Source organism: Bos grunniens, chromosome 18 (assembly GCF_055505025.1).
Source record: "Bos grunniens cultivar Pamir isolate PY7600 chromosome 18, Bosgru_T2T1.0, whole genome shotgun sequence".
NCBI lineage: Eukaryota > Metazoa > Chordata > Mammalia > Artiodactyla > Bovidae > Bos > Bos grunniens.
Window position 1 is genome coordinate 13055529 of NC_141182.1, and position 25442 is coordinate 13080970.

A 25442-nucleotide genomic window follows, 5' to 3' on the forward strand; every position below is an offset into this window, starting at 1 on the left:
TCGTTTAAGAAGGGGCAGCACCAGGGATTTTGAGGAGGATGGAACATTCTATATCCTGACTATGGTGCCTGTTCACAGCTCTGTGTGTTGGTAAACTTAAAGACATGTACTTACACTACAAATTTACATAAATTACATCTCAAAGAACCTAGCCAAGAAATAAAAAAGGACAGCCCAACCATTCCCACCATAGTGTCAAGCTACCAGCCCTCCTTCCCCCAAGTTTCCTCTCCCAGGAAGGAGGCTGAGAGGCAGCCTTCCATCACTTAAATGGATTTTCAAGTCAAAGTTGGGGGAAAGGTCTGAAAACTTTACCCTAGAGGTGTGTCTTCGTTGATTTCACCTTACTGGCTGGGGTCATGCAGCATGCAGTGACCCGAAGGGCCCACTAGAGGAGGGGCTACAAAGGGACCTGGTTACAGGGAGCAAAAGCCCCCAGGCCTGGCAAAGCAGCCCCCTGCAGTGGGGAAGGGTGAGCACGGTGCCTTCGGGGATGGGACCCCAGTGGATAGCGGAACTCAGCCTCAACCCTTCTCAGGAATCCAGGCCCAGCTGGATGGGAACATGATGTAGTTTTACTTTCTATACACTATTTGAATTTTTCACAAGAATATTACTCTTGTAAACAGGTGAAAATAATACATAAATGAGCTCCTTGGCTGTCTACTCAGCCGCTGAGCACATCCCTGCCCTTATCTATCCCACGTTTCGGTTCTCAGAAATGGCAACTTAGACTTCAGACTAAGAGAACCCACTGCAACCCTACCCTTGGGGAGAGGGTACAGGTCCCAGACCAAACGGAGGGACCCAGGGGCCTACCGTTGTCTGGGTTCCCAAGGGTCACTCGCCACTCTATTCCATAACTGGGAAAATCACAACTATCCAGACCGGGTGTGAGAAGCACAGGCCCCTGGGGAGGCCCCACCCCCCCACTGGTGACCCAGTCCTCTCTGTCGACCAGCAACCACTCTCCTGTGATTGGCCCCTGCCCACATCCAAAGCCCATGTCACTTAGGGCTCCAGGCTCCATCTGAATCATAACCCGAAAGAAACAAATTACAAAGCACACAAGATTTCAAAAGCTGCTTTATGGAGAAACAACACGCCAAGGTTGTTGAGTCCAGGTCACAAGTCAGACCTTCCTGGGGTCCTGACCCTGCCCCACCCGGCAAGCCCGAGCAGATGCCTGAGAGTGATCACAGCCTCCATCTCAACTGTTGTCTTCATCACTTGGGGGGTGGGGTTTCAAGATCAAACAGGATGAATGTTTTTCTTCTCCAAGCAGGCTTCATGATCTCAAACCACAACCAAAATTAGAATTAGGCTAAAAAGAAAAAAAAAAAGCAAAGGGTTCTCATCCCTTCGCGTGTTCTGGCAGGTCTCCCTGCAGGCGCAGAAAGGACCCAGAAGGCGGCTACTTTTCTGCTGGAGCATCAGGTGTCACTGCTGGTGACCCTGGGCCCCGGAAGGCTGGCCTGCCGGCCGCTGAGCTATAAATGACACAGCACTCCATGTGGTTCCCATTCACAGTATCAGGCAAACTGACGGCATGTGGCTTTCTTCTCTGTCTAAATAGTTCTGAGAACGTACAAAGTACACTGCAGATCTTCTCCCAAAAGTAAAGACAGAGAAGGTATCCTGTTAACACTGGGATGGACTCCGTGAATTGAGGCATCTTACCCTCAAGGTAGGTGAGGGTTACCTGAGAACACTCACATAAGGATTCTTAAAGTTAAAGCATGAAAGTATCCAGGAGAACACAGCTACCGAGTCACAGGTGCTCCCGGTCCACACTTGAGATACCACAGTCGCAAGGAACTCGGGGAACTCCCCAAATGACACGGGGCTGAGCAGGTTTCTGACCCACTCCGGCTCGGCTCACAAGCACTAAACAGATCTCTCAGCGGCAGTGGGAGAAAGCCCAGGCAACCTGAAAAGTGAAGGCAGTCCTCAAGTGTCAGACAAGAGGGCGGCTGGCTGAGGAAGGGATCTGGCTGTCTGGGAACGACTCCAAGTTGTCAGTGAGAAAGGCAGGAGAGCTTCACCCCTGAGCTTGTTCTGCAGGCAGTGGGAATGTAGCTAGTTAAGACGGCCGTACGCTTTCCCACCCTCCTCATCGGCCAGGGACATAGGTACCCTGCACGGAGCAGGGACACCAGGCCTGGTGTCAGGGCCAGAGGGGACAAGGGGAGGAGCCGGGCAGCAGCGGCCTGGAGCACCAGCCACAGTGAGCTGGACTGTCCCAGAGGGGCCAGGGCAAGGCTAGGAAGGGAGGTTCCAGTCTGAACCGACAGAGGAAGGAGATTGAAACCCTCCCACCACAATGCCCCTAAACCTGTTCTCACCCAGTATTAGATGCTGTAGCTCTGAGCCCCAGGAGGCACGGGGGGAGGGTGAGGAACAGATCCGGGTATAGTGCCAGGCCTACATCACGAAGCCAAAAAAATAAGGGTGTTTGACACAGCCTCACACCAAACACCTCCAGCCCCAACATGAAGAATCCCCATGACCTGTGTCTGAAATCTCCAATCACGTTTATAATCAACTCCCAGAGCGTGGAGCCCTCCAGGTATGCAGAGAGGTATCCCTCCACCCCATACCCAACCTCACGGCAGCAAAAGTGGCAGTGAAGATGATGCCCACCGTGGGGAACATCCAAAGACGCCTGAGGTCCACCTGCCACCCCCAGATCAAGCCCCACACGAGCACGGCCAGCCCCTAACCTGGGTCATTAGAGATCCCCATTGGAACCAGCTTTATCAAAAGCCTCAGACAACACCCTCTGCCTTTTTGAATCCTTTCCTACAGTGAGTTAACTGGTTGGAAGTTCCCCTCCGGGGCCGGTTGACCATCCACCATGAGGGGGAGCGGCCAGTACTGGGTCTGTGCACAGAACCGCCACTGTCTGCGTACCTCACCTACAGAACTGGAAACTTGGGCTTCCAGAACTGGAAACTAAGTACAGTTGGGAGACTAGGAGCCCTCTGGGCAGATGACAAGCCCACGCCCTTCACTCCTACTGCCCTGCCCGGCGACACCCAGGCCGCTGCCACCCACAGGCCCCACCTGACACCCGAGACGGAGGCCAACATGAATGCGGCCAGCAGCCCAAGGTTATTTTAGTCACTGTTAGTGGCAACCATGCGTAGGGCAGACACTAGAGGCAGGATAGCATTTAGTTTGGGATTGGTTTTTAATCAGAAATGCTCATCTTTACAATGCTGGGGGCCTCAGACGGAGACAGTCCCTTAGCTCTGGGTAAAACACGCATTTTCTTGATTTTATTTAAACAGTGGTGAAACCTAGAGAGGAACAGCCTAGCGCCCAGCTGTCCTCCGTTTTCACTGTCCTCAAGGCTTTGTGGCTGCACCATCGGGGACAGCCACGCTTGGCACAAGAGAAGAACAGCCGCGCTGTGAGATGGGGAGGGCAACAGGCTTTGAGGCTCAGTCCTGCGAGAGATACAGGAACTGAAACCACGTCCCTACCCGACTGTGGGTCCTGCTGGAAGGATCTGGGAGGTGTGAGGTGGTGTCACTGATGAGACTCGGCTGACGGTGCCCGGTGATGGCCCAGGGTGGACCCCACAGAGTCCTGGTCCTGGGAGGGTTAGTTTGCATTTCAGGGCCATGCCCAGAGCTTGTTGCTTCTGGGCAGCAAAGGAAGGAAGGCCCAAGTAGCCAAATGGACTGAAGCGGAGACTGAAGTTATTTGAGAAAAGGGCCAGTCAGGAAGAATTCTACCAGGAAACACAGGACACGTTTCATGGGGCACCTCAGGTTGGGCTCTACGTGAAGGCACCACAGAGCTGCCCACTCCCTGGGGCGCCCAGAGTGAGGGCTCAGCGCAGTCCACCCAATGAGGACAAGAAGCTGGGTCGCAACAGAGTCTGTCCACCCCGGGGAGCCACTGGCCCTGGCAGGCAGGTGCGGTGATGCTCTGAGGACTGGAGGGAGGGCTGAGCATAACTCCAGCAGGTCTGTGCCCAGGCACACGGGGCTCCGTTCTTCAGGGGATGGCAAGATCAGGCCTCGTGGGGGTTCCCAAATGCAGGGGTCAACAAAACAATGGGGACAGCGCCAGCAGAAGGGTCAGCGCCCGGGTTCTCCACGCTGGAGGGGCCTGGTCCCCTGACACTTCCAGAAAGCTGCCCTCTCCCCTGCAGAGGGGCATCAAACACCCGGCACGACCCCTCCCAATGTTCCGCCCCTTTCAAGAGTGGCATCTCGTAAACCACGCAGGGGAGCAGACGTGGGTCATCTCCAAGGGGCCCTGTCCTGGTTCTGAGACCGGCAGCTGCAACTCACGGTCTCACATCAGTGAGTGTGGGGTGGGGGAGCAGGGAGGGCGCTCAGTGACTGCCTGTCAGAACAGCTGCAGCACAGGTCTCGGTTCTAAACCTGAGAGAGGCTGGGCAGGCACCCTGTGCTGCGGGGAGCAGGGCCAGGTGGTGCTGGACCAGGGCCACCGAGCTGCCGGATGGCCTGCAGTGGGCATCTCCTCATGACCCGGATCACCGGCCCCATTCACTGATCTTGGAAACTGAGATCGGAGTGACGTGCACTTGTCCCAAATCCAAGCAGATAGGTGGAGAAGTGGGTCTTGAGCCCCACCCCGTCTCCCCGGAGCTCCTATTCCGCACACAGCACCCCCACCCGCCCAGGCTGCGTGGAAGCCACTGTGGCCCTCCGGCTTGCTCCCCGCAGAGGGGATGGTGGAGCCAACATGCCTCCCCCAGGACTCCTTCCATGAGCTGGAGGCAGCAGACCCCCGTGCATGCGGAGTGACCCTCCCTGGAGGAGGACTGTGTTCTCCCTAGAAAACGGCCAGTCTCTCCAGTTCAGTCCCTACACACCCCGCGGCCCATCCTCCAGGTCTGTTTGTTCTGGTTCTGTTGTTTTTTTCAAGACATGCTCAGCCCTCCTGTTGCTACTGGCGGATATGCAGGTGTGCCGTGCGCTCCGTGGAAAGCATCTGGGCGGCCGCGCAGAGGCTCCTGCGAGCAGGGGGGTGTCGGGTGTTGGCCGAGTCCCCCCGAGCGCATGCTGCTGCCCTCCCAGCCCTGAGCCGCCCGCCGTGGGGAGGTGGACTGTCAGGAGGTGAGGGACTGGATGTTCTTGAGCATCTCCTCGAAGGCCTGTGGGGACGGGGCGTCTGCGTTCCGGAAGGCAGCCTGGACCCTGCTGTACAGGCTGAAGGACTTCAGCTCCAGCCAGATGAACCCGAAGCGGTCCTCATCAAATAGGACAAAGACCCCGGGGGTGCGCTCAGGGCTGGTGAAGCCGTGGCCGGCGATGAGGCCGGTGCCGTAGAAACTGAACAAAAATAAAGAGTGTGGGGAGAGAGGGTGAGCAGGGCCGTTGAAGACACGCGGTGGCCCCGGCCCATCACCTTGTGGTCCGGGACATTCTGGAACACCCTCCCCCAGAGATCCCACGTGGGTTACGTCCACCATCCTCCAACAGTGGGCAATACGCGGGGTCCGGCTGGTGGGCTCCGCACCTTCCGGGAGGCTGGCGTTCACTTAGAGGGCGTGAGCAGGCCTGCTGCTTCGCCCCAGATGGCTGGGCTCACCCCGCGGACCGCGGCTCTCTACCCCAACGAAAGGATGAGGGTCTCAGGCAGCTCCCCCTCGTATTGCTGCCCCAAAGTGCACATCTTCATGGCACAGACCCAGGCAACAGAAACCTAAGTTTCCGGGATAGTCACGTGCACATGTGAACAACTCAAATGTAGTCAATGACTTATCTGCACGTAAAAGCAAAACTTGCAAATACCCGTTACAGCCATGTTTGGAGACTCGGGCTCTAATGCGTTTATGTCTTTCTTGCAAAGAACTCAGTGTTTCTGACAGATGACAAGGAGTTGGGACTGGCCTGACCCTCCCGGTGTGTGGAATAATGCCTAGGACCCCACCTCTGCCTACCACACTGAGGCTTTGCTGGGCAGGAGGGGACTGCAGCCCTGCGCCTGAGGGCCCGCGGCTCGGATGGCTCCTGGGCACCAAGCTTGGACTCATAGAAATGTGTGCTGCACAGGCTCTGCAGCTGGGCTAGGGAACGCACGCACCCCCCCGAGCTGGGCCCCTAACATCCAGCTTGGGGTGGAGACCCTCTGGTGACATAGCGGGGGCTGGACCAGAGCTTCCAGGCCAGCTCTGCCCAAAGGCTCTGGGCTGGCCTCGAGATGCTGCAAGTTGTCAAGTTTCCCAGGGACGAGAGATCTGTCTCCTTTATGACTTTCAAAAATTCACAGCAGGTGAAGTTACACTGGAACGCTATTGTGTACACCTCCCTCTGGAAAACCCATATTCAGCCTCTTTTATCACAACGGTATTAACATGAAGAGGATGTAATAGATTTTGTCTGTCAAGTCCGCACCAATGCCTAAACCCCTTTTGGGGAGCTCGGCGTGGGGCCCAGGGAGTAGCACTGGCCACCCAGGACCTGGAACACGTGGGCAGAGCTTCCCACGGTGCAATGCTCCCCACTCCGTGTGGAGTTGGCCCCACCCCAGGCTGCCTCTGTGCTGGTCTGGCAAGGGACCCCGGAAGCCCACACCCCGATCCTTACCACATCCTGCAGGTCCGGGGATAGTCCTCATTCCTCGAGCTCACGCCCACTGGCAACACGAACGGCTGCCCCGACTGGGCAGGTGGCTCAGCCACGGCCGCGGCCCCTCCGTCTCCAGGTGCCTGGGCCAGCTCAGCGGGCGGCTCCTCGCGGGGCTGGGGGCTCTGCTGGCCGAGGCCCTCGGCGTCCTCAGGCCCGCCCTCCTGCTCCTGCTCCTGCTCCTTGCGCACCTGCTCACGCACCTCCAGGACAACGCGGGAGAGCTCGTTGAAGTCGTGCAGGCTCTCGGCATCAGGCAGCTGGATGCGGTGCCTGAGGTCAATCTCTACTGTCTGCTGCCCGGCAGGGATGTTGGGGTCACCCTGTGGAGCCAGTGTGCAGCCGTCAGCAGGCTCAGAGACCGCGCTGAGCTTCCAGCACCAGTCCTGCCTCCGGCCGAGGGCACTTGCTGAGCCCTTCCACTGGTTTGGCAGTGACCCCTTACCAGTCGGAATATCTGATACGTCCTTAAAAAAAAAAAACAGTGCCCAGAGCAGGCAGCCTCCTGTGAAAGGCCTTTGAAGACAGGGAATGACAATACCACGGGTGACCCTGGGAGAGCCCATGGGCACCCCTACACCAAAGACCTGGGGTGGGAGCCACCCTATGTTGACAGCTTAAGCGATGGAGCCTCGAGAGGTCTGTGAACCCTCCCTGGTCAGGCAGGGCCGGCCGGAAATGCCAGCCCAGACTGTGTGCCTGGAACAGGAGACAAGGGGCCCTTTGTCCAGGGCCCCCACTCAGCTCAGCAGCCCTCCAGGCATGCTCCCGAGCTGCTGAGGCCCAGACAGGCTGTGGGGGCCCAAGTGCTAAAGCAGAGGGTCACCCAGGGAGCTCCTGGAGCCCACACCCGGCCTACCCCCATTAAGTCAGAGCCTCTGGAGTGGGGCCAGCATCAGGGTTTTCTCTGCCTCCCCAGGAATCCTGGGGTGTGGCCAGAGCCAAGGGCTGTGCAAGGAAGGCTGCCTTGGAAATGTTCAGAATTCCCAGGGGATCATGTGAAAGGTGGGCCCTGAATCAGCAGGTCCGGGTGGGGCCCGAGATGTCAAGTTCCCAGCAAGACCCCTGGGGAAGTGCTGCCACAGTCTGGGGCCTGTTCTGAGTAGCTGGGGCGCAGCCCGAGCCGCCCTACGCCAGGATTATGTGATTGCGTCCACATGGTGCTGGGCCCGGCAGGGCGGCCCCCAGGACCCACCGTGATCTTCGTGCCCCTGGCATGCTTCCCATGGAAGCTGAGCATGACGATCTCCAGGCCGTGGCTGCCATAGGTGCCCTTGAAGAGGCCTGGCCTGATGAGGTCATCCGGGCGGCTGGGTGGGAGGTAGATGCGGCGGTAGGTCAGGCAGTTGCTGCAGGACAGGGGGTGGGGGAGTAGGGGGGGGAAAGGGCAGCGTGAGAGCACGACTGGCACAGCCCACGGGCGCGGGGGTAGAACACAGGGCTCACGCTGTGCTGCACAGGGTGGGCCGCGTTAGGTTCCCCCCAAGGCCAGTGGGAGCAGGGGCACCCCTCCTTCCTGAGCTCCACTCACCCCAATGCATGGGTGCCCACACACCTCACACCTTCTCCAGTACTCAGGGTGGGACTCCTGAGGCCGCCAAGGGGCCAAACAGAGGCAGCAGGAAAGGGTCGGAGGGCAGAGAGCATGACAGAGAACGGGGCGAAGAGGCTGCCCAGGTGGGCATGAGAAAGGGAACATGAGGCTCTAACACACAGGCCAGGCCTGTGAGAACACAACTGGTGGGTGATAGGGGTCAGACAGGCAGAAAACGGAGGGTCAGGAGACAAGGCCTCTAGGCCATAGTAACCAGAAAGAGCAGGACTGTACTCAAAGTACCATAGGAACCATGTTCACAGTACCCAGAAGAGAAGGACTGCATTCACAGCACCCAGAAGAGAGGCACTGCATTCACAGCACCCAGAGGGACTGTGTTCACAGCACCCAGAAGAGGTACTGCATTCACAGCACCCAGAGGGACTGGTTTCATAGCACCCAGAAGAGAGGCACTCCATTCACAGCACCCAGAAGAGAGGCACTGCATTCACAGCACCCAGAGGGTCTGTGTTCACAGCACCCAGAAGAGGCACTGCATTCACAGCACCCAGAGGGACTGTGTTCACAGAACCCAGAAGAGGCACTGTGTTCACAGCACCCAGGGGGACTGTGTTCATAGCACCCAGAAGAGAGGCACTGCATTCACAGCACCCAGAAGAGAGGCACTGCATTCACAGCACCCAGAGGGACTGTGCTCACAGGACCCAGAAGAGGCACTGTGTTCACAGCACCCAGAGGGACTGTGTTCAGAGCACCCAGGAGAGACACTGTGTTCATAGCACCCAGAAGGACTGTGCTCATAGCACCCAGAAGAGAGGGATTGTGCACACAGCACCTGGGAGGGAGAGACTGCCTGCCCCCAGCCAGGGGCTGCACTCACTCGTACTGACTGGTGTAGATGAACTTCATCAGGATGAGCTCCTGCATGTGCTCGTGGAAAATGTCCTCCAGCGTCCGGCCCCACTCCTCCCTTAGCCACGTGCGGAATTCCTTCCAAGAGAACACAGGTCACAAAACCACCCTGACACAAGGGGGCGGAGAGGCTGCCTGCTGTGATGGTGCGTGGACAGCATGAAGACGGAAGCCGGGCAGGAGGAACGGGACTGTGTGCATTCGTTCTCCCAGCTCCCAGCCTCCCTTCCTGTTGAGGAGCCTGGGGCTCTGGTCCCCACTTTCCCAACTTCAATTGGAAGGACACGTAGGGACCATGGGCGTCCTTCGTGGAGGCTGGGGCCACAGCACCATCAAGAGCGCCTGGGAGGCAGCTGTGCGAGCCTTGCTTCCGCGCAAGACGGCAGCATGTACACTGAGCCTGGTTGTCGGCCTTCTGGGGGAGCAGGCACATCGGACGCCTGTGCTGGCCACGTCTGCTTTCTGCAGCCCCCAGTGAGTACAGGACAGGGATGGGCAGGGTGGAGGGTGTAGGCGGACTTTCCTTTTTAAAACCTGTCTTCCTAGTTATGTTCAGTAAGTATATTTGTAAAAAGAAAGCTTTTTAAACAGTGCATCCACGAAGCCCCATAATTCATTATGGCATCAAGCTATGCGAAGGATATTTAGCACTTCATTGTTTTGTTCTGTACATTCAACATAGCTAATCCACAGCTACAGGCTCCTAACTCAGTACAGTGTTTCCAGTGACTATCTAGAATTAGCTCTACAAACAAAAGCAAAAACAATTTACTTAAAAAAAAAAAAAGGCTACTATCTGTCAACTGCTTTAATATGTTACTGCCCAAACCCTGGCGAAGAATAGAAATTACTAGTGACTGAAATAAACAACTGTTAGACATACAAGGTCAATAAATAATAATTAACTGAATTTTTTATATACTAACAGAACAAAATTGGAAAATGAAAGTTTTAAAATCCTATTTACAACAGCCTCAAAAAACACACAGACTTAGGAATAAATACATAAAGCATGGGTGATACTTCTACTCTGAAAAGACCAAAATGCTGCTGAAAGGGGGTGAAGAGGCCCACAGGTCAGAGACACCTGTGGACCAAAAGACTCAGTATTAGGTCAGCAACTGTCTCAAATTGACCTACAGACTCAACACCAGGCCAGCCGTAATCCCATCAGATTCTCTGGAGAAACTGCTGAGCTGATTCTGAAACCCCTTTGGAATATCCAGAGCAACCGTGCAAAAGAACAAGGCTAGAGGATGCACGCTAACGTGACTGACTCACTGCAAAGCGACAGTAACCAAGACGGCGGCTGAGCGTGAGGTCAGAGCTAGGGAGAGACCTGGAGGGAGTTCACTGGTGGCCTCGTGGTTAGGACTCTGGGTTTTCACTGCCATGGACCAGCTTCAGTCTCTGGTCAGGGAACTGAGACACTGCAAGACATGTGGTACTGCCAAAAAAAAAAAAGACAGAGAGAGCCTAGAAACACCCACGTGTGTCTCAGGAATGGACTTAAAACCACAGCATCCAAGCCACCCAACAGGGAAAAAGTCTTTCTTTTCCACAAATGGGGCACAAACCGACAACCACAGGGAACAAAGAAGCAATCCCCGTCACATACAGTAACCATTCAAGACAGGTCACAGACCGAAACGTAACGTGAAGCTACCAAACTCCTAAAAACAATCACAGAGAGAAACACTCTCTTTGCAGTCTGCAGGTGAAACAATAACCACAAAAGAAAAAACCTCACAGGTTAGACTTCATCAAAACCAAAACCTCCCACTTACGTGGCTGAACTCATGGAGGAAAGGCCCTTAAAAAAAATCAAATAGAGAAATAACAGATGAAGATGGAGGTGAGGGAATGTAGCGAGCAAGGATTTCAGTGCTGTCACAGCACATAATCAGACTTGAGCTGAGAGCCAAGAAACTGGCTTGTGAACCGTCATAATCTTATTTCCTTCACATGAGGTCAGTCATTAGGAATACCAACCAGACCCAATTACTCAGAACAGATACGCTCACTATGAAATTATCTCATCAGATATGTATCCACAAGGAAAAACACAGGGGCAGAAAACATACCAGACAAGAAGTCCATTACAGATCCAGGGCTGGTTCACCACGGTCAACACCCCACCACCATCGCCTCGTTCTGCACAGCGGCCTAGGAGCTGGGTGCTAACACCTTCCCTGGTCCACAGAACTTTCCAGAGCCACACAGCTAGCAGGTGACAGAATTAAAGCTAATAACCCAAGGCCACATGCTCACCGGTCTCATCACCGGTCTCATCTCTGCCACAGCAATCAGGGCTGGCAGGAGTGCAGCAGGGCAGAGGGCCCCACGTGCCATGGTGGGCTATAAACAGGAACCAGCAAACTGACAGTGTGGAAAAACAATCTGAAGTACAATCTGGAGTACCTTCAGGCCCTGTTATACAATTCCACTTTTGCAGAGTCCAGGCAGCAGTCACAAAAATAATGCCCAGCATCTCTCTTGGGCGGCTCCAATCAGGCCTGCCTCTAAGCCATTGACCACTCAATGCTCCAAATCACCCACGACTACAGGCAATCTCAGGGCCCCGTTTTATAGACAAGGGCTGAGGCTCCCGGAGGGCAGGTCACTCAAGCATGTGGTCAAAGGATGACAGGGGAACAGCTGAGCACAAACCCCATGTCCGACTGCAGGACAGTCACACACCTACGGTTGTTACACCAAAGCAAGATGATGGATGGAATGTTGCATAAAAACTAAAGTCTGCAGAGACATCCCTGGCCATCTGGTGGTTAAGACTCTGTGCTTCCAAAGCAAGGGGCATGGGTTCAATCCCTGGTCAGGGAACGAAGATCCTGCAATTGACACAGCACAGCCAAAAAAAAAAGCTTGTAAATAATACTGATGAGACTGGGAAATGTTTCTGGAATACCAGTTAAGCTAAAAAACAAAAAAGAAAAAAACAGAAAAACTATCTAAATTATCGACCACAGTGACACCACAAAAGGCCGAGGAAAACAAGGGATGATGGAGAGTGGACTTGCGGAGGCCACCCTGGTGGGGCCGTCTCAGCACTCTTCTCCCTCTGGATTCTGAGCATTCTGCATCTGATGGTGACAGTTCAGGAAGCATCATTTTGGGAAGGTAGTGAGAAAGTATATAAGACAAAGGAAAGCAAATAAAAGCAACTGAGTGTGTGTAACTGAGAGCGTCCAGCGCCACAGGCTTTTTGCACGCCGCGGGTGGGACCCGCCACCCTCTCCTCCCTTTGCCATCCCTGCTCCTCCTCACAGCTCCCCCCAACCCCCGATTTCCAGAAGCCTCAGGCCGCGGGGTCTGGACAGATGGGGGTGGGTATGGTGGCTCAGCCTCGCCATCCCACCCAGGAAGAAAGCAGGCACCGTCCGCAGTGGGAGTTAGACAACAGGCACACAGCTGGGGTCTGGGCGGACAAAGCCCTGCACTGCCCTTTGGGGCCCCAGAGATGAGGCTGCAGCTTCAAGAGGGACAGGTAAGGAGCAAGCGCAACACCCCAGTCCCAAGAAGGCCAAGACAGTCTGGACGTGGCCTTGGAAGTGGCACAAAGCTGGTATGTAACCCAGAGCGTGGGGAGGTGGAGGTGGGGGCGGGGTGTTGGCAAGCCTCAGGATGCAGTTTATGCACAGCGGGCTTTGGGCATTGATGAGGGCAGAGAAGGGCTGGGGTGGGGCTTCCTCCCTGAGCAGAGGGAGGGGTGAGAGCCAGCAGGAGCCAGGGGCTCAGAGCCGAGGGCAGGTCTCGGCCTGGAGACAGTGATAAGCACAGTGATAAGTTTACCCTCCAGCCCTCTGAGGCCACCAGGAGTCCTCTACTCCCTTGGGAAGCACCACTGTGGTCCAGAATTTTACGTGATTATCAACCATCAGAGCACAGGGTGGCTCAGGCTTTCATCTTATCTTCAGAGCCATCAGGATTCCTCTCCCCCTGGAGCCTGAAGCCACTCTCTAGGTCAGCAAGACAGCTAAGAGTGGGGATGTCTCAGCTGACAAGTGAATCCACAAAAGAACCCTATCCTCTAACTCTCTACTTGGAGGGAGAGACAAAGAGAGGTGGAGAGATGGAGCACAAGGAGCCAGCAGAGACACCCCGGGCAGCTGAGACGGGCCGAGTGACCATGGGCCAGGTGGTGAGCTCCCCACCCCAGGACTCTGGGGCGGACCCCCCAGCACCTCAGGCAGCCCAGCCTCTGGCTCTAAGGGGTTCGCCCTGATAAAGCCTCTGGTCTCCCTGCAACTCACACCTGCAATGAGACCCCGCAGCCCTCGGGCCTCTTGTCAAAGAGGCGATGGAGAAGCAGTCAGAGAGCCACCTCTACTCAGCGTGTTTATCCTCAGCCCGGCACACACATCCACACCGTGAGGATGAGGCCAGGAGGCGGCCTCCCTTCACATGTCCACCCTCATGTCACTCCCCGGGACAGCAGGGTTGGCCTCACCTCCTGCCGCCCGCCAGACATCCTGTGGTGGTCCGTCTGGTTGCACTTGGTGGAGAACTCGTCCTTCTTCACGATCTTGAGTGTCCGTAAGACGGAGAGAGGGTCACCAGTGAGCCCCGGCGGCCCCATCAGAGCAGGGGTGCACCAGGCCCTCCCGCTCCCATGCCCCCCATCATCTGGGGGCCCCAGAGGCCGCCAGATGGCAGGTGGTCCTAGAAGGGCACTGGGGATCCCCTGAGCGCAGGTGGCATCGCTGCTCCCAGGGGGTGTCCTAGAGCCGCACTCTCCTACTGAGGCAGCGAGGATGCCCGCTCGCTAACTCGCTCGCGGGTGGCTATCTGCCAGGCCCACACCCGAGAGTAAAATGTCTTATTCCAAGCAGACACCCTTCCAAAGGAGGAGAAAAGAACCTCGCTTAGAAGGACACATGGTTCTAAGTGGAGGCAGAAGCAGGGATGGCTCCAGCCAGTGAATCTCTGAAGCAGGGTAGCATCGTCAACAGCACCCAGAAGGACTGGGCCAAGCCTGAATCCCCACTCCTGCTGACCAGCCCGGGTTGGGGGCGCTGCTGGGAAGACCCTGGCAGGCAGCTGGCACTGGGCCCCGGGGAGCATCGAGGAGCCCTGGCCTCACCTGGACATGGCCGTTGTGGGGCCCTCTGTGGCCGTACATGCACTCCACCGTGGCCGACTTCCTCTCCATCAGGTGGATTCGGAACAGGGGCTTGAACCGCATGGGGTCGTCCACGTGAGGGTCGTGGGGCGGCAGGTACATCCAGCCAATGATGAACAAGCCATCCACCTGCACGCAGGTCCACACGAGGGTGAGGGTGGGGGTGGGTGAGGCACAGTATCCCCACCCTAACCCCCCTTATGACTATACAGTGGAAGTGAGAAATAGATTTAAGGGACTAGATCTGATAGAGTGCCTGATGAACTATGGACTGAGGTTCGTGACACTGTACAGGAGACAGGGATCAAGACCATCCCCATGGAAAAGAAATGCGAAAGAGCAAAATGGCTGTCTGGAGAGGCCTTACAAATAGCTGTGAAAAGAAGAGAAGTGAAAAGCAAAGGAGAAAAGGAGAGATATAAGCATCTGAATGCAGAGTTCCAAAGAACAGCAAGGAGAGATAAGAAAGCCTTCCTCAGCGATCAATGCAAAGAAATAGAGGAAAACAACAGAATGGGAAAGACTAGAGATCTCTTCAAGAAAATTAGAGATACCAAGGGGACATTTCATGCAAAGATGGGCTCGATAAAGGACAGAAATGGTATGCACTTAATAGAAACAGAAGATGTTAAGAAGAGGTGGCAAGAATACACAGAAGAACTGTACAAAAAAAGATCTTCATGACCAAGATAATCACGATGCTATGATCACTCACCTAGAGCCAGACATCCTGGAATGTGAAGTCAAGTGGGCCTTAGAAAGCATCACTATGAACAAAGCTTGTGGAGGTGATGGAATTCCAGTTGAGTTCTTTCAAATCCTGAAAGATGATGCTGTGAAAGTGCTGCACTCAATATGCCAGCAAATTTGGAAAACTCAGCAGTGGCCACAGGACTGGAAAAGGTCAGTTTTCATTCCAATCCCAAAGAAAGGCAATGCCAAAGAATGCTCAAACTACCGCACAATTGCACTCATCTCACACGCTAGTAAAGTAATGCTCAAAATTCTCCAAGCCAGGCTTCAGCAATACGTGAACTGTGAACTTTCATATGTTCAAGCTGGTTTTAGGCAGAGGAACCAGAGATCAAATTGCCAACATCCGCTGGATCATCGAAAAAGCAAGAGAGTTCTATAAAAACATCTATTTCTGCTTTATTGACTATGCCAAAGCCTTTGACTGTGTGGATCACAAGAAACTGTGGAAAATTCTGAAAGAGATGGGAATACCAGACCACCTGACCTGCCTCTTGAAACCTATATGTAGGTCAGGAAGCAAAAGTTAGAACTGGACATGGAACAACAGACTGGTTTCAAATAGGAAAAGGAGTATATCAAGGCTGTATACTGTCACCCTGCTTATTTAACTTATATGCAGAGTACATCATGAGAAACACTGGGCTAGAAGAAGCACAAGCGGGAATCAAGATTGCCAGGAGAAATATCAATAACCTCAGATAGGCAGATGACACCACCCTTATGGCAGAAAGTGAAGAGGAACTCAAAAGCCTCTTGATGAAAGTGAAAGAGGAGAGTGAAAAAGTTGGCTTAAAGCTCAACATTCAGAAAACTAAGATCATGGCATCTGGTCCCATCACTTCATGGGAAACAGATGGGGAAACAGTGGAAACCGTGTCAGACTTTATTTTTGGGGGCTCCAAAATCACTGCAGATGGTGACTGCAGCCATGAAATTAAAAGACGCTTACTCCTTGGAAGAAAAGCTATGACCAACCTAGATAGCATATTGAAAACCAGAGACATTACTTTGCCAACAAAGGTCCATCTAGTCAAGGCTATAGTTTTTCCAGTGGTCATGTATGCATGTGAGGTTGGACTGTGAAGAAAGCTGAGCGCCAAAGAATTGACGCTTTTGAACTGTGGTTTTGGAGAAGACTCTTGAGAGTCCCTTGGACTGCAAGGAGATCCAACCAGTCCATTCTGAAGGAGATCAGCCCTGGGTGTTCTTTGGAAGGAATGATGCTAAAGCTGAAACTCCAGTACTTTGGCCACCTCATGCGAAGAGTTGACTCATTGGAAAAGACTCTGATGCTGGGAGGGATTGGGGGCAGGAGGAGAAGGGGACGACAGAGGATGAGATGGCTGGATGGCATCACCCACTCGATGGACGTGAGTTTGAGTGAACTCCGGGAGATGGTGATGGACAGGGAGGCCTGGAGTGCTGTGATTCATGGGGTCACAAAGAGTCGGACACGACTGAGACTGCACTGAAACCCCCCCAACAGTGAGGACCAGCCACATCCACATCCCAGTCCTGTGGGGATCCAGAGCGGCAGGACGAGCATGGTCTCTCCAGCCATTAATTAACTATTAATTAAATAACTAATTTAAGTAGTTTATCCAACATGAAACGTGGTAGCTATAGCTGGTAACACTGTTACATCATTGAAATATGCTGAGAAACAGAAATCACAGTTTTCCCCACCCCTCGCAAAGGGATCAAACTGTGAGGTGATGGGTACCTTGACTAACTAGAAGGGGGACTCCTTCCACAATGTTACTTGTGCCTCAAATCGCCACAAGGTACACTTTACAGACCTCACAGTTTTGGTAACTATACTAAACCAAGCTGAAAAAATTAGCTAATTTTTCAGTAGAAAATACAGCGGTGAGACCTGGATCCAAGCAAGCCACTGAGAGAGCGCGTCCAGCTCTGAAGTGGGCACGGGGGGTGGGGCAAGGGAAGAAGCCCAAAGACACAGGAAAGAAGCAGGAGTGATTCAGAGAGCGACCCCCAACAGGGCAGCCGACCCGAGAAGGAACGGGCGCTGCTCTTGCCAGGGGAGACTCGGGAGCCAAGACCAACGCGCGGCAGGAGGGCCTGGCTTAGATCCTGAGGCGGATGAGCCAGCAGCTGAGGGTGGTTCTGAGATGGACGGGGCGCCCCGAGTGTGGACGGGGCCTTAGGGGACCCAGAGACCAGTGCTGCTATGGTGAGCTGTGGTCAGAACCTCAAGTGTGTGGGTGCTGGAGTTAGAGACCCACGCTGAAGCACAAACACGGACTGTCAGGAGCCTGGGGTTTGCATTAAAATACTGAAAAGAAAAGGCAAAGAGGCTGTGAATTTGGCACCAGGCAGCTGCCAGGAGGCGGGCATCTGGGCGTCACCCTGCCGCCCTGTGTGTGTTTAGAGTGCCACACGATAAACGTGGTGACGGGGATAAAGGAGGGGACAGTCCTCGGGCACCACACTCAGCAAGCCTGCGTTCTCGTGGAGGGCGGGGGCACCTCTGCCGCCCACACGGTGGCCCCCCAGCCAGTCCTGCCTCCCCGGGGGGGTTGAGTCCCCAGCTTCTGGTTCCAGCGACAGAGAAGGACGGAACACAATCACTCATCGTCTGAGAGGAGGGCTAGTTGGCGGTGCTCTGTCAGGGGCCCCACTTTCCCCTAATTATCCCCTGCTTTCAGAAGCCCTTTAAAAAAAAAACCCCACACAACTCTATTACTCACTGCCAGTAAGAAAAACAGTGACCCTCTCCCGCACTGAAACTAAGGAGAGAATAAGCCCACGCTGGGAGCTGTCTGGCTTATCCCTGAGAGAACATTCTAACAGCAAGGCTTCCCTGGCGGTATTAATATTAAACAAATGTGAAGTGAGTTTCTCAACAGATGTTTCCACTACATTATAAGGAATATGAAGCAATATTTATCCCTAACCAAACCCCACCTGGTGAGCAAAACCCAGTCACCAGAGTCACCTGGCGGTCCACGAGAACCTGGCTCCTGGGACCCTGACAGCCGCAGCAAGGCAGACCCGCCAGCCGTGACCCAGCTGCAGCCAGAGCCCTGGACTCGGGCTTCTGGCCCGCCGCGTGTATGTGCAGCAAGAGGGAAGCAGAGGTGGACCGCAGGCTGCCGGAAGGAGCCCTGGCTTGGTTTTCCCTGCACTGCGGGCAACAGTGACACGACGGCCGGGCCCGCCTGGAGCTCGGCGAGCACAAGGCCCCGCCCGGCTTCTGTCCTGGAGGCTGTAGCCGTGTCAGCAAGAACACCAGCAAGGGCCGTGTCCTCCTCGATGCCGACTCCACTTAACGCCAAGGAAAGTCAGGTCTGAAGTTTTTCAAACGGACCCAAAAATTGATCAGCTAGTTTTTTATATAAGATAGGCAAGTCATCAGGAAGCATATACAGATTAAAACCAAAAGACTTCTCTCCTGGCTACCACCAAGGAGCTTATATCAAACAGCCGCTCCTGCTGGGACCAGCCATAAAGGCTGAAAAAGGGAAGTTAAAATGCTGCTTGAGGAGGCAGAGGGCAGGCTTGCAGAGGAGGGACAGGTGCCTGCCACGACCCCACGCACGTGCCACACATACCCTGGAGCAGAGCCAGCATGGGCCTTCCATCCAGAGCCAGCCTCTGAGGGCCCCACACTGCCTCCTGTCCTTTCAGACCCTGATGTAGGGCAAAGGGCCTGTGCACGACCCAAGACGGGAGTGTCCGGTGCCTGTGACCATCAATGGCCCTTGGTGTCCAAGAGGCAGGGACCAGGTAAAGCATTCTGCATCACAAAGTCCCCGGATGTGGCGGGGGCCAAGAACTACTTAGAATGAATCTTTGCTCATTTAGAAAATAACGCCTGGCCTGTTGAGTCTTTGCGACTATCTGTCAGGCGGGAACCGCTCAGGCAGGTGAACAAAGTCCCTTGCACAAGAATCCAGGCCCGAGGCTCTTCAGACTTACCACCACGTTCAGCAGTCCTCCGTACGGCCCAATATCCGGCTGCCACAAGCCCAGGATGTGTCTGTATCGGTGAAGCACTACAGGGAGAGAGAGGACAGGGCTTCGCTGTAGAGTCAGCCGGCCACCATGCAGAGTCAGTAATTGGAGGGAAGGGCATTGGCGGGGGGTGAGGCTTGTGAAGAGGTCACTCATGGAGGCTCACAAGAGAGCCGTGCAAACAAATGGGGCTTCAAGTAAAACTTACAAGTTCCTAAATCATTCTAAGAGTAAAAATGTCTTTAGAAAGCATGATAACGGGGTCATTTTGAAACCCAGCCTCTGCGTATCAGCTCCAGTGATGAGGAACTGCTGCCTCAAAAGACATGCAGTGGGCACCCTGGTGAGGTGATGAGCCTCCCATCGGTCTCCACGATGGAGTAAGCATGGGACTCTTTACCAGGGCGGAGTCCAAAATGTCATGGGGCTGTAGAGTAAGATTTAAATTAGGTCATCCTTCTTTAAAAACAAAACACATTCCTGCCTTATTTCAAAAGCAATGCATGTATATTTACTGGGGGCAACGAGAGAAAAGGGCACTTGAGGCCAACCTGAGATCCCACTGCATGGCCATGGCCAGTGCAGCAGGTATCCTGGGAAAAGTCCTTCACTTCCACTTCCTTTGCACGGGTATTTGTGGAGTGAATAGTGAAAAGTGAAAAAGTGAAAAGAGGAACAAACTGCACAAAGAAGTGAACCAGCTCATGCAGGGCCCTGCCTGCCAGCTGCAGGGTCTGGGGTCTCACCACAGCCAGTGTGGTGCTAGAATTCATCTGTCAATTGGATTTGCCCATGGGAGCCAGGGGTGGGCAGACATTCTTGGTCAAACATTATTCTGGTGTGTGTGTGTTCCTAGACGAGGGTGACATTTCAATCTGCCATCTGACAGAGAAAGCAGATTGCCCTCCCTCGTGTGGTGGGCCATGTCCAATCAGTTGAAGGACTGAGCAGAAGAAGGCTGGTGCTCCCATGAGTATGAAGGAGCTCCTCCTACCTGGCTGAATGCTGGGAGATCAGTCTTTTCTAACTTCAAACTCTAATCATGGGCTCTTCCTGAAGTGGACAAAAAGGCTAACCCTCCCACAAACAAGGGAGTTTTCTCTTGGCTGACTATGTTGCGCTTGGACAACGGTCTTTTCCAGACTTCGGATTTGAACTGAAACATGGGATCTTCCTGGGTCTGGAGCCTGCCAAACTTCGAACTGGAACTACACAATTGGCTCCTCTGGGTCTCCAGGCTGCTGACTGGAGATCCTGGGACTGGTCAGGGTCTCCATAGCTGTGCAACCCAACTTCTTATACTGCTCTCTTTCTATATGAAGGAACTGGTTCTGTGTCTAAAAACCTTGGCTAACACCCAGTGGGAGCCATGGATGGTCTCCAAGTGCAGGAGCTGCATCATCACAACTTCAGGGAGGAAGGCCACGCAGCTGGGTCCAAAGGGACCTGAGCCCAGACAGCAGCTCTGCGGCCACCACTTGGTCTGGGGTGCAGGGAAGGGAAAGCGGGTCTAGCACCATCCCGAGCCCACAGGGCATGCAGAAGACTGGTGGGAATGTTCCACCAGCCTCCCTAAGGTCGCACCCTCAGAACATGCGTCTTCTGAGTCAGCTTACAAGACATATGTTAAAGTCAGTGGTTGTCTCATGGCCGTGCCCTGATAGGTTTTGCGTGTGTTAAACAAGCAATAATAAGCGGGGTCAGAGTCACAAGCAAATACTAAGCTCCAGATGGTGCAGCACACACGCACGTGTTTAGGGGTAAAACAAACTAATGTCTGCCACTTACCTAGAAACACAGCACATTATACGATGGATGCATGGACAGGTGTGTGGGGGTGAAGTGGGGCAGAGAGCTATGGAGTCGGGTAAGTGGGTGCTCACTGCACAATTCTCTCTACTTTTCTGTTATGTTTTTAAAATGTTGCCATGTAACTGTGGAGAAAAAATCAAATGGGCCCATACAGCATGGCCTTCTCTTGTCTCCAGTCTCCCATCTTTCCAAGATCAATCAATCTGATCCCAAAGCCCCTGGAAACTCTGTCCAAAGAATCTGCCACCAACCTGGCAATTTCCAAAGGGGAGTTCCTTCTTCTGCTTTAAAAGCAGCATCTCTCTGAAAAAAAGAGTCCAGCCTCCTGTACGTGCTGAGAGCAGCAGCTGCCTCTGGATTGCAAGCTCCACACAGGTGAGCACACACAGGTATGCCCGTGGCTCCTGGCCCACCCAGCCTGGGCCCCCAGGACAGTTGGAGGGAAAGTCAGAGACCACCAGCGTCAGGTGGGCTGGGAGCATGCTGGCCCAGAGGCACTCGATTCCCTAAGATAACACGATGCCTGTGCTTTACAACATATTCTTAAGAAAGTCTCAGGGTTAGTCCAGGAGAAGCGACCTGACAAGCCCCAGCGGCCCTCGGACTGAAGCGTCCACTTGAGTCACACAAAACATCAGGGTGAGGACGGGGAGGGCAGCCCCATGTGCACGGTGGCCGCCTGTGCCCAGGCCTGTTGGGAGGCCAGCTCTAAGGCACCACGGCCACAGGACGCAACAAGCACAGACAAGCTCAAGCACCTGCCCTCGGGCTCACCTCTGACCTGCGCCGCACCCTGCCTCAGGCAGAGGAGGGGCCCCCGGGTTTAGGACAGAGTCCCCAGCACCTCCTGGCCCAGGCGCTCAACACACCCCAGGGCTCCCCTCCTGGAGGAGGATCCCCAGCTCAACAAGCCCTCCTTCCTCCATCTCCAAACACGCATTGACCACTCAAGTCAGGAGAGTAAAGTGGGATTCAGTCCCACTTACTGAATGGGGCTGGAGAAGAAAATGGCAACCCACTCCAGTATTCTTGCCTGGAGACCTCCATGGACAGGGGAACCTGGCGAGCTACAGTCCATGGGGTCCAAGAGTCGGACATGACTGAGTGCCTGACACACACACACTGAACGGGGCACACCTGACACCGGCCCACGTGCACACAGCGGGCTTGGGACCTGAGGCAGCCAGTGGACGGGGTCAGACCCTTCAGGGGCTGTCCCACCAGAAGCAGGCGTGCTCAAAGCGCCCAAGTCCCAGGAATCCGGGGAAGCCGGGCGTTCCAGTTCACAGGCGAAGCAACCAGAAACCAGAGAACCACACTAACTCAGTGAGAACAGTGAAAATGCTCCTGCTCTCAGCCCCATGAAGCAGGACTTGGGCCTTCCAGAAGGAGCACCAGCTCAGAGACCCTGCCGACCACTGATCCCCAAGGTCAGCGTGGTTGTGTTCAGAAAACTAGCCCAGGCTCTCAGGTCACCCCACCACCAGCACCAAAACAGGAACAATGGTCCAAGATGACTAAGGAAGCTCTCAGCCCAGGAGCTAACAGAAAAACACTCTGTCCTAGTCAGGGCCAGCCAATTCTCATCTGCCAACGGGAAGGGCCACTTAACAAGCCAAGTGGGAAACTCCAACACACTTGACAACACCCAGCCTAACAGACCCAACTCTCCTCGGCATGAGCTGAGACTGAGCAGTCTCTTCCCTGCTGTCCTGCCAGCAGCTGCCACAGCCCACCACACTCGGGGCAGCCGGCCCGCCACCCACAAGGCCGTAACATCATTTCTGAATCACTACATCTGTCGTGCAGAACTGAGGTTTCAGGCCCAAAGGAAAACCCTACATGCAACTGACGGTATCTCCTGCCACCCACTAGAAACTTTAGGTAGCTGGAATAAAATCAGAGGAGAAAACACTTCCAAACTCACTCTGTGAGGCCAGCATGACCCTGATACTAAAACCAGACAAGAACACCACGAGAAAAAAAAATTAAAGGCCAATATTCCTGCTGAACACAGATGCAAATATCCTCAACAAAGCGTCAGGAAACCAAAAAGGACCGCACACCACGATGAAGGGGATTTTATCCAGGGAGGCAAGGATGACACAAAACCCACAGATCAATCAATGCGACACACCACATTCACAAAATGAAGGCTAACAACCACGGGAGCCTCTCCACACACGCAGAAAAGGTCTTTGACAAAATGCAACATCCGTTTATGATAAAAGGATATGGAGAGAGCGTACCTCAACACAACAGAGGCCACGTGTGACAAACCCACAGCCAGCAGCACATCAAACATGAACAGCAAAAAGCTTTTGAAAAACAAGGATCCCCACTCTCCCCATTGTCATTCAGTGTAGGATTGGAAGTCCAAGCCAGAGCAATCGGGCAAGAAAAAGAAATAGAAGGTGTTCACGCTGAAAAGGAAGAAATAAAACTGCCACCATTTTGCAGATGACATGTTACCGTATCCTAAAGACACCACCAAAAACTCAGACTGAATAAATGAATTACATAATGCGGCAGGATACAAAATCGATATACGGAACAAAGTCAGGAGAAACATCCCACAGACACACGCTCTCCTCTCTCAGACACACACCCCACTGGTGCCCACAGGCCTTTCCAGGAGGGCCCTTCTGCTTTATCCTTACCCATGGTCTCCTGCCTTTCTCCGTAGCCATCCTGTAATGCGTTCTCTGCTCCGCTTGGCAGACTGGGCTTTGGAGAGGACTTCCCCTCCAAGGACTCCACCCTGTGCCATCTACACCTGAGGATTAAAAATGGCCTGGCCATCTCCTCACCCATGGGGGTGATGTTCCACTAAACACCTCACATCTACTCGAGCAACCTGGAGCACTGCCAGAATGCTGGGTCTGAGCCTCAAAGCCCAGAGCCCTAAGGTACACGAGGTTATTTTTAAGTTCAAAGTGCACCATCGATTCACACACACAGACATGTGCTAGATTCATCATAAAGGCAACACACACAGCCCCGGTACAATCCCAACATCCTACAGACACGGATTGTCAAGACTGTCAGTTAGCTACACACACACACCACCCCTAGGAGCAGCGGATCTGGGCCACAAGGCTTCAGAGAGACTGTGTCTCTCAGGTCCAAGGGAATGAGGCCCAGAAGACTTCAGGGGACCTGGGGACCTGAGGTCCCATGGCTCCAGACAGAGCACAAGTGGACAAGGAAGAGCCCAGAGCCTCGCTCCTCACAAGCCAGTCATCACAGCAGACGTCTCTGGAGCTCGGGAGAGCATCAGAGCACGAATACCAAGAAGCCCTCAGTTGGGACACCTTAGGACACTGGAACCTGGAACAACAACCTGGGCATACAGAAGCTCAAGCTCAGTTGAAATTGATTTTTCTTTTTTTCACGCATGCTAATTCTTCCCTGATATTCTTGTAGACCATCTAAAATAACAGACCAGTTCTCAGAGAAAGGCAACCAAGGCTGACAACTGGTTATTGTCACTGTGTTCTAGATCGTCCAGGTGTCCCGCTGTGCTTTTATAACTACACTCACAGCTCGAGGCGCCAGCAATCCCCCACTAAAGCAGGTCCTCAAGGCAGCGTCAGCTACAAGCAATGGGGACAGCACGCATGCGGCTCTGGTCCACATCAGTTCGAGATGCGGTCTCCCAGAAGCGTGGTCAACCATCGGGACTCAGGACTCATCCTCATCACTGCAGGAAGCTTCTCTCCACCCTCTGGGCACAGAGAAGGACACCTCTCAAAACAACCTGAGGCACTTCCTGGTCCCGGTCACCCCCAGAGGCGTGTTGGAATTCCACATCAGCCTGACGGTGTAAGTCCTGGAAGAAGCCTGTGACAGCCCTGTGACATGATAACCTCTAAGCTGCTGGTCTGTCTGTGCCTAAAAGCCCACGACACCTGGTTCCCCTCAGCACAGCCAGTGCCATCGATCCGCTGTTCTCATTGATACCCGAAATGTCACCATCTGTCCCATGGGGCTGGAGATGGCGCCTGGCTCACTGACTGCTGGGCATGGGGGGGGGGATAGCACAGCCCAGGACAGAGTGTTCCAGAGAGCCCACTCCCAAGAGGGCCAGAAAAGGAACAGGACTCACATCTTCAGCCAGCCAGCCCAGCCCGGGTGTGTGGTGACTGCTCCCACACCAGTCCCCTGGGCCTGGGTGACACACCAGGTGGCTTTATAAGTGCACAGTGCCCAGAAAGTGCCCCAGAGCACACTGCCCACACCCAGGCAGCCCTGCCCAGACTTCGGGATGACCCCTGAGTAAAACAGGACTGCCCAGCACACGGCAGCTACATGGAGTCTGGTGGGGGTTAGGAAAAATTCCACCAATGACTCTGTTCTCTCTGTTCTAAGCAGATTTTGTTGGAAACTATGCTCTTCTAAGACTCAGAAGCGGGTCTGCTCAATGCAGACGATGCTGGCCCCTGGACACCCAAAGGGGTGGGGAAAAGAGCAGGAGAGGGCTGCCTGTGCTTCTCGAAAACGTGAAAACAGCTTCCAGCGCATCCTGGCTCAACCCAATACAAAGAGAGACAGCATTCGTCCCCTGTGGAACACGGCCTAGGAAAATGTCTAGAGCTCAAGTGATGCCCATCAAAGGAGGAAACACCCACTGTTTCTATGTACTTTTGTTGTGTGTGTAAACTTTTTACATTGACGT

At 54.1% G+C, this 25442-nt stretch overlaps 1 protein-coding gene across 8 annotated transcripts in view; it reads right to left on the bottom strand.

Annotated features, from left to right (window-relative positions):
- Nucleotides 1-3174: 3174 nt before the first annotated feature.
- The window catches only part of FBXO31 (F-box protein 31), a 36548-nt gene continuing 14280 nt past the window's right edge, over nt 3175-25442 (bottom strand). For 3 of the 8 annotated variants that reach the window (XM_086350258.1, XM_086350257.1, XM_086350255.1), the window contains 7 exons: nt 18917-18993; nt 14180-14347; nt 13547-13621; nt 9047-9156; nt 7807-7960; nt 6573-6934; nt 3175-5315 (listed from right to left, as the gene is read on the bottom strand). In XM_086350258.1, coding sequence (XP_086206384.1) covers nt 5093-5315; nt 6573-6934; nt 7807-7960; nt 9047-9156; nt 13547-13621; nt 14180-14347; nt 18917-18993 — 1169 coding nt within the window. In that variant the 3' untranslated portion in view covers nt 3175-5092. Of the gene's footprint in view, nt 5316-6572; nt 7079-7806; nt 7961-9046; nt 9157-13546; nt 13622-14179; nt 14348-14933; nt 15044-18916; nt 18994-25442 lie in introns of those variants that run through there. The other 5 variants (XM_086350256.1, XM_086350254.1, XM_086350253.1 and 2 more) reach the window with 3 other exon arrangements.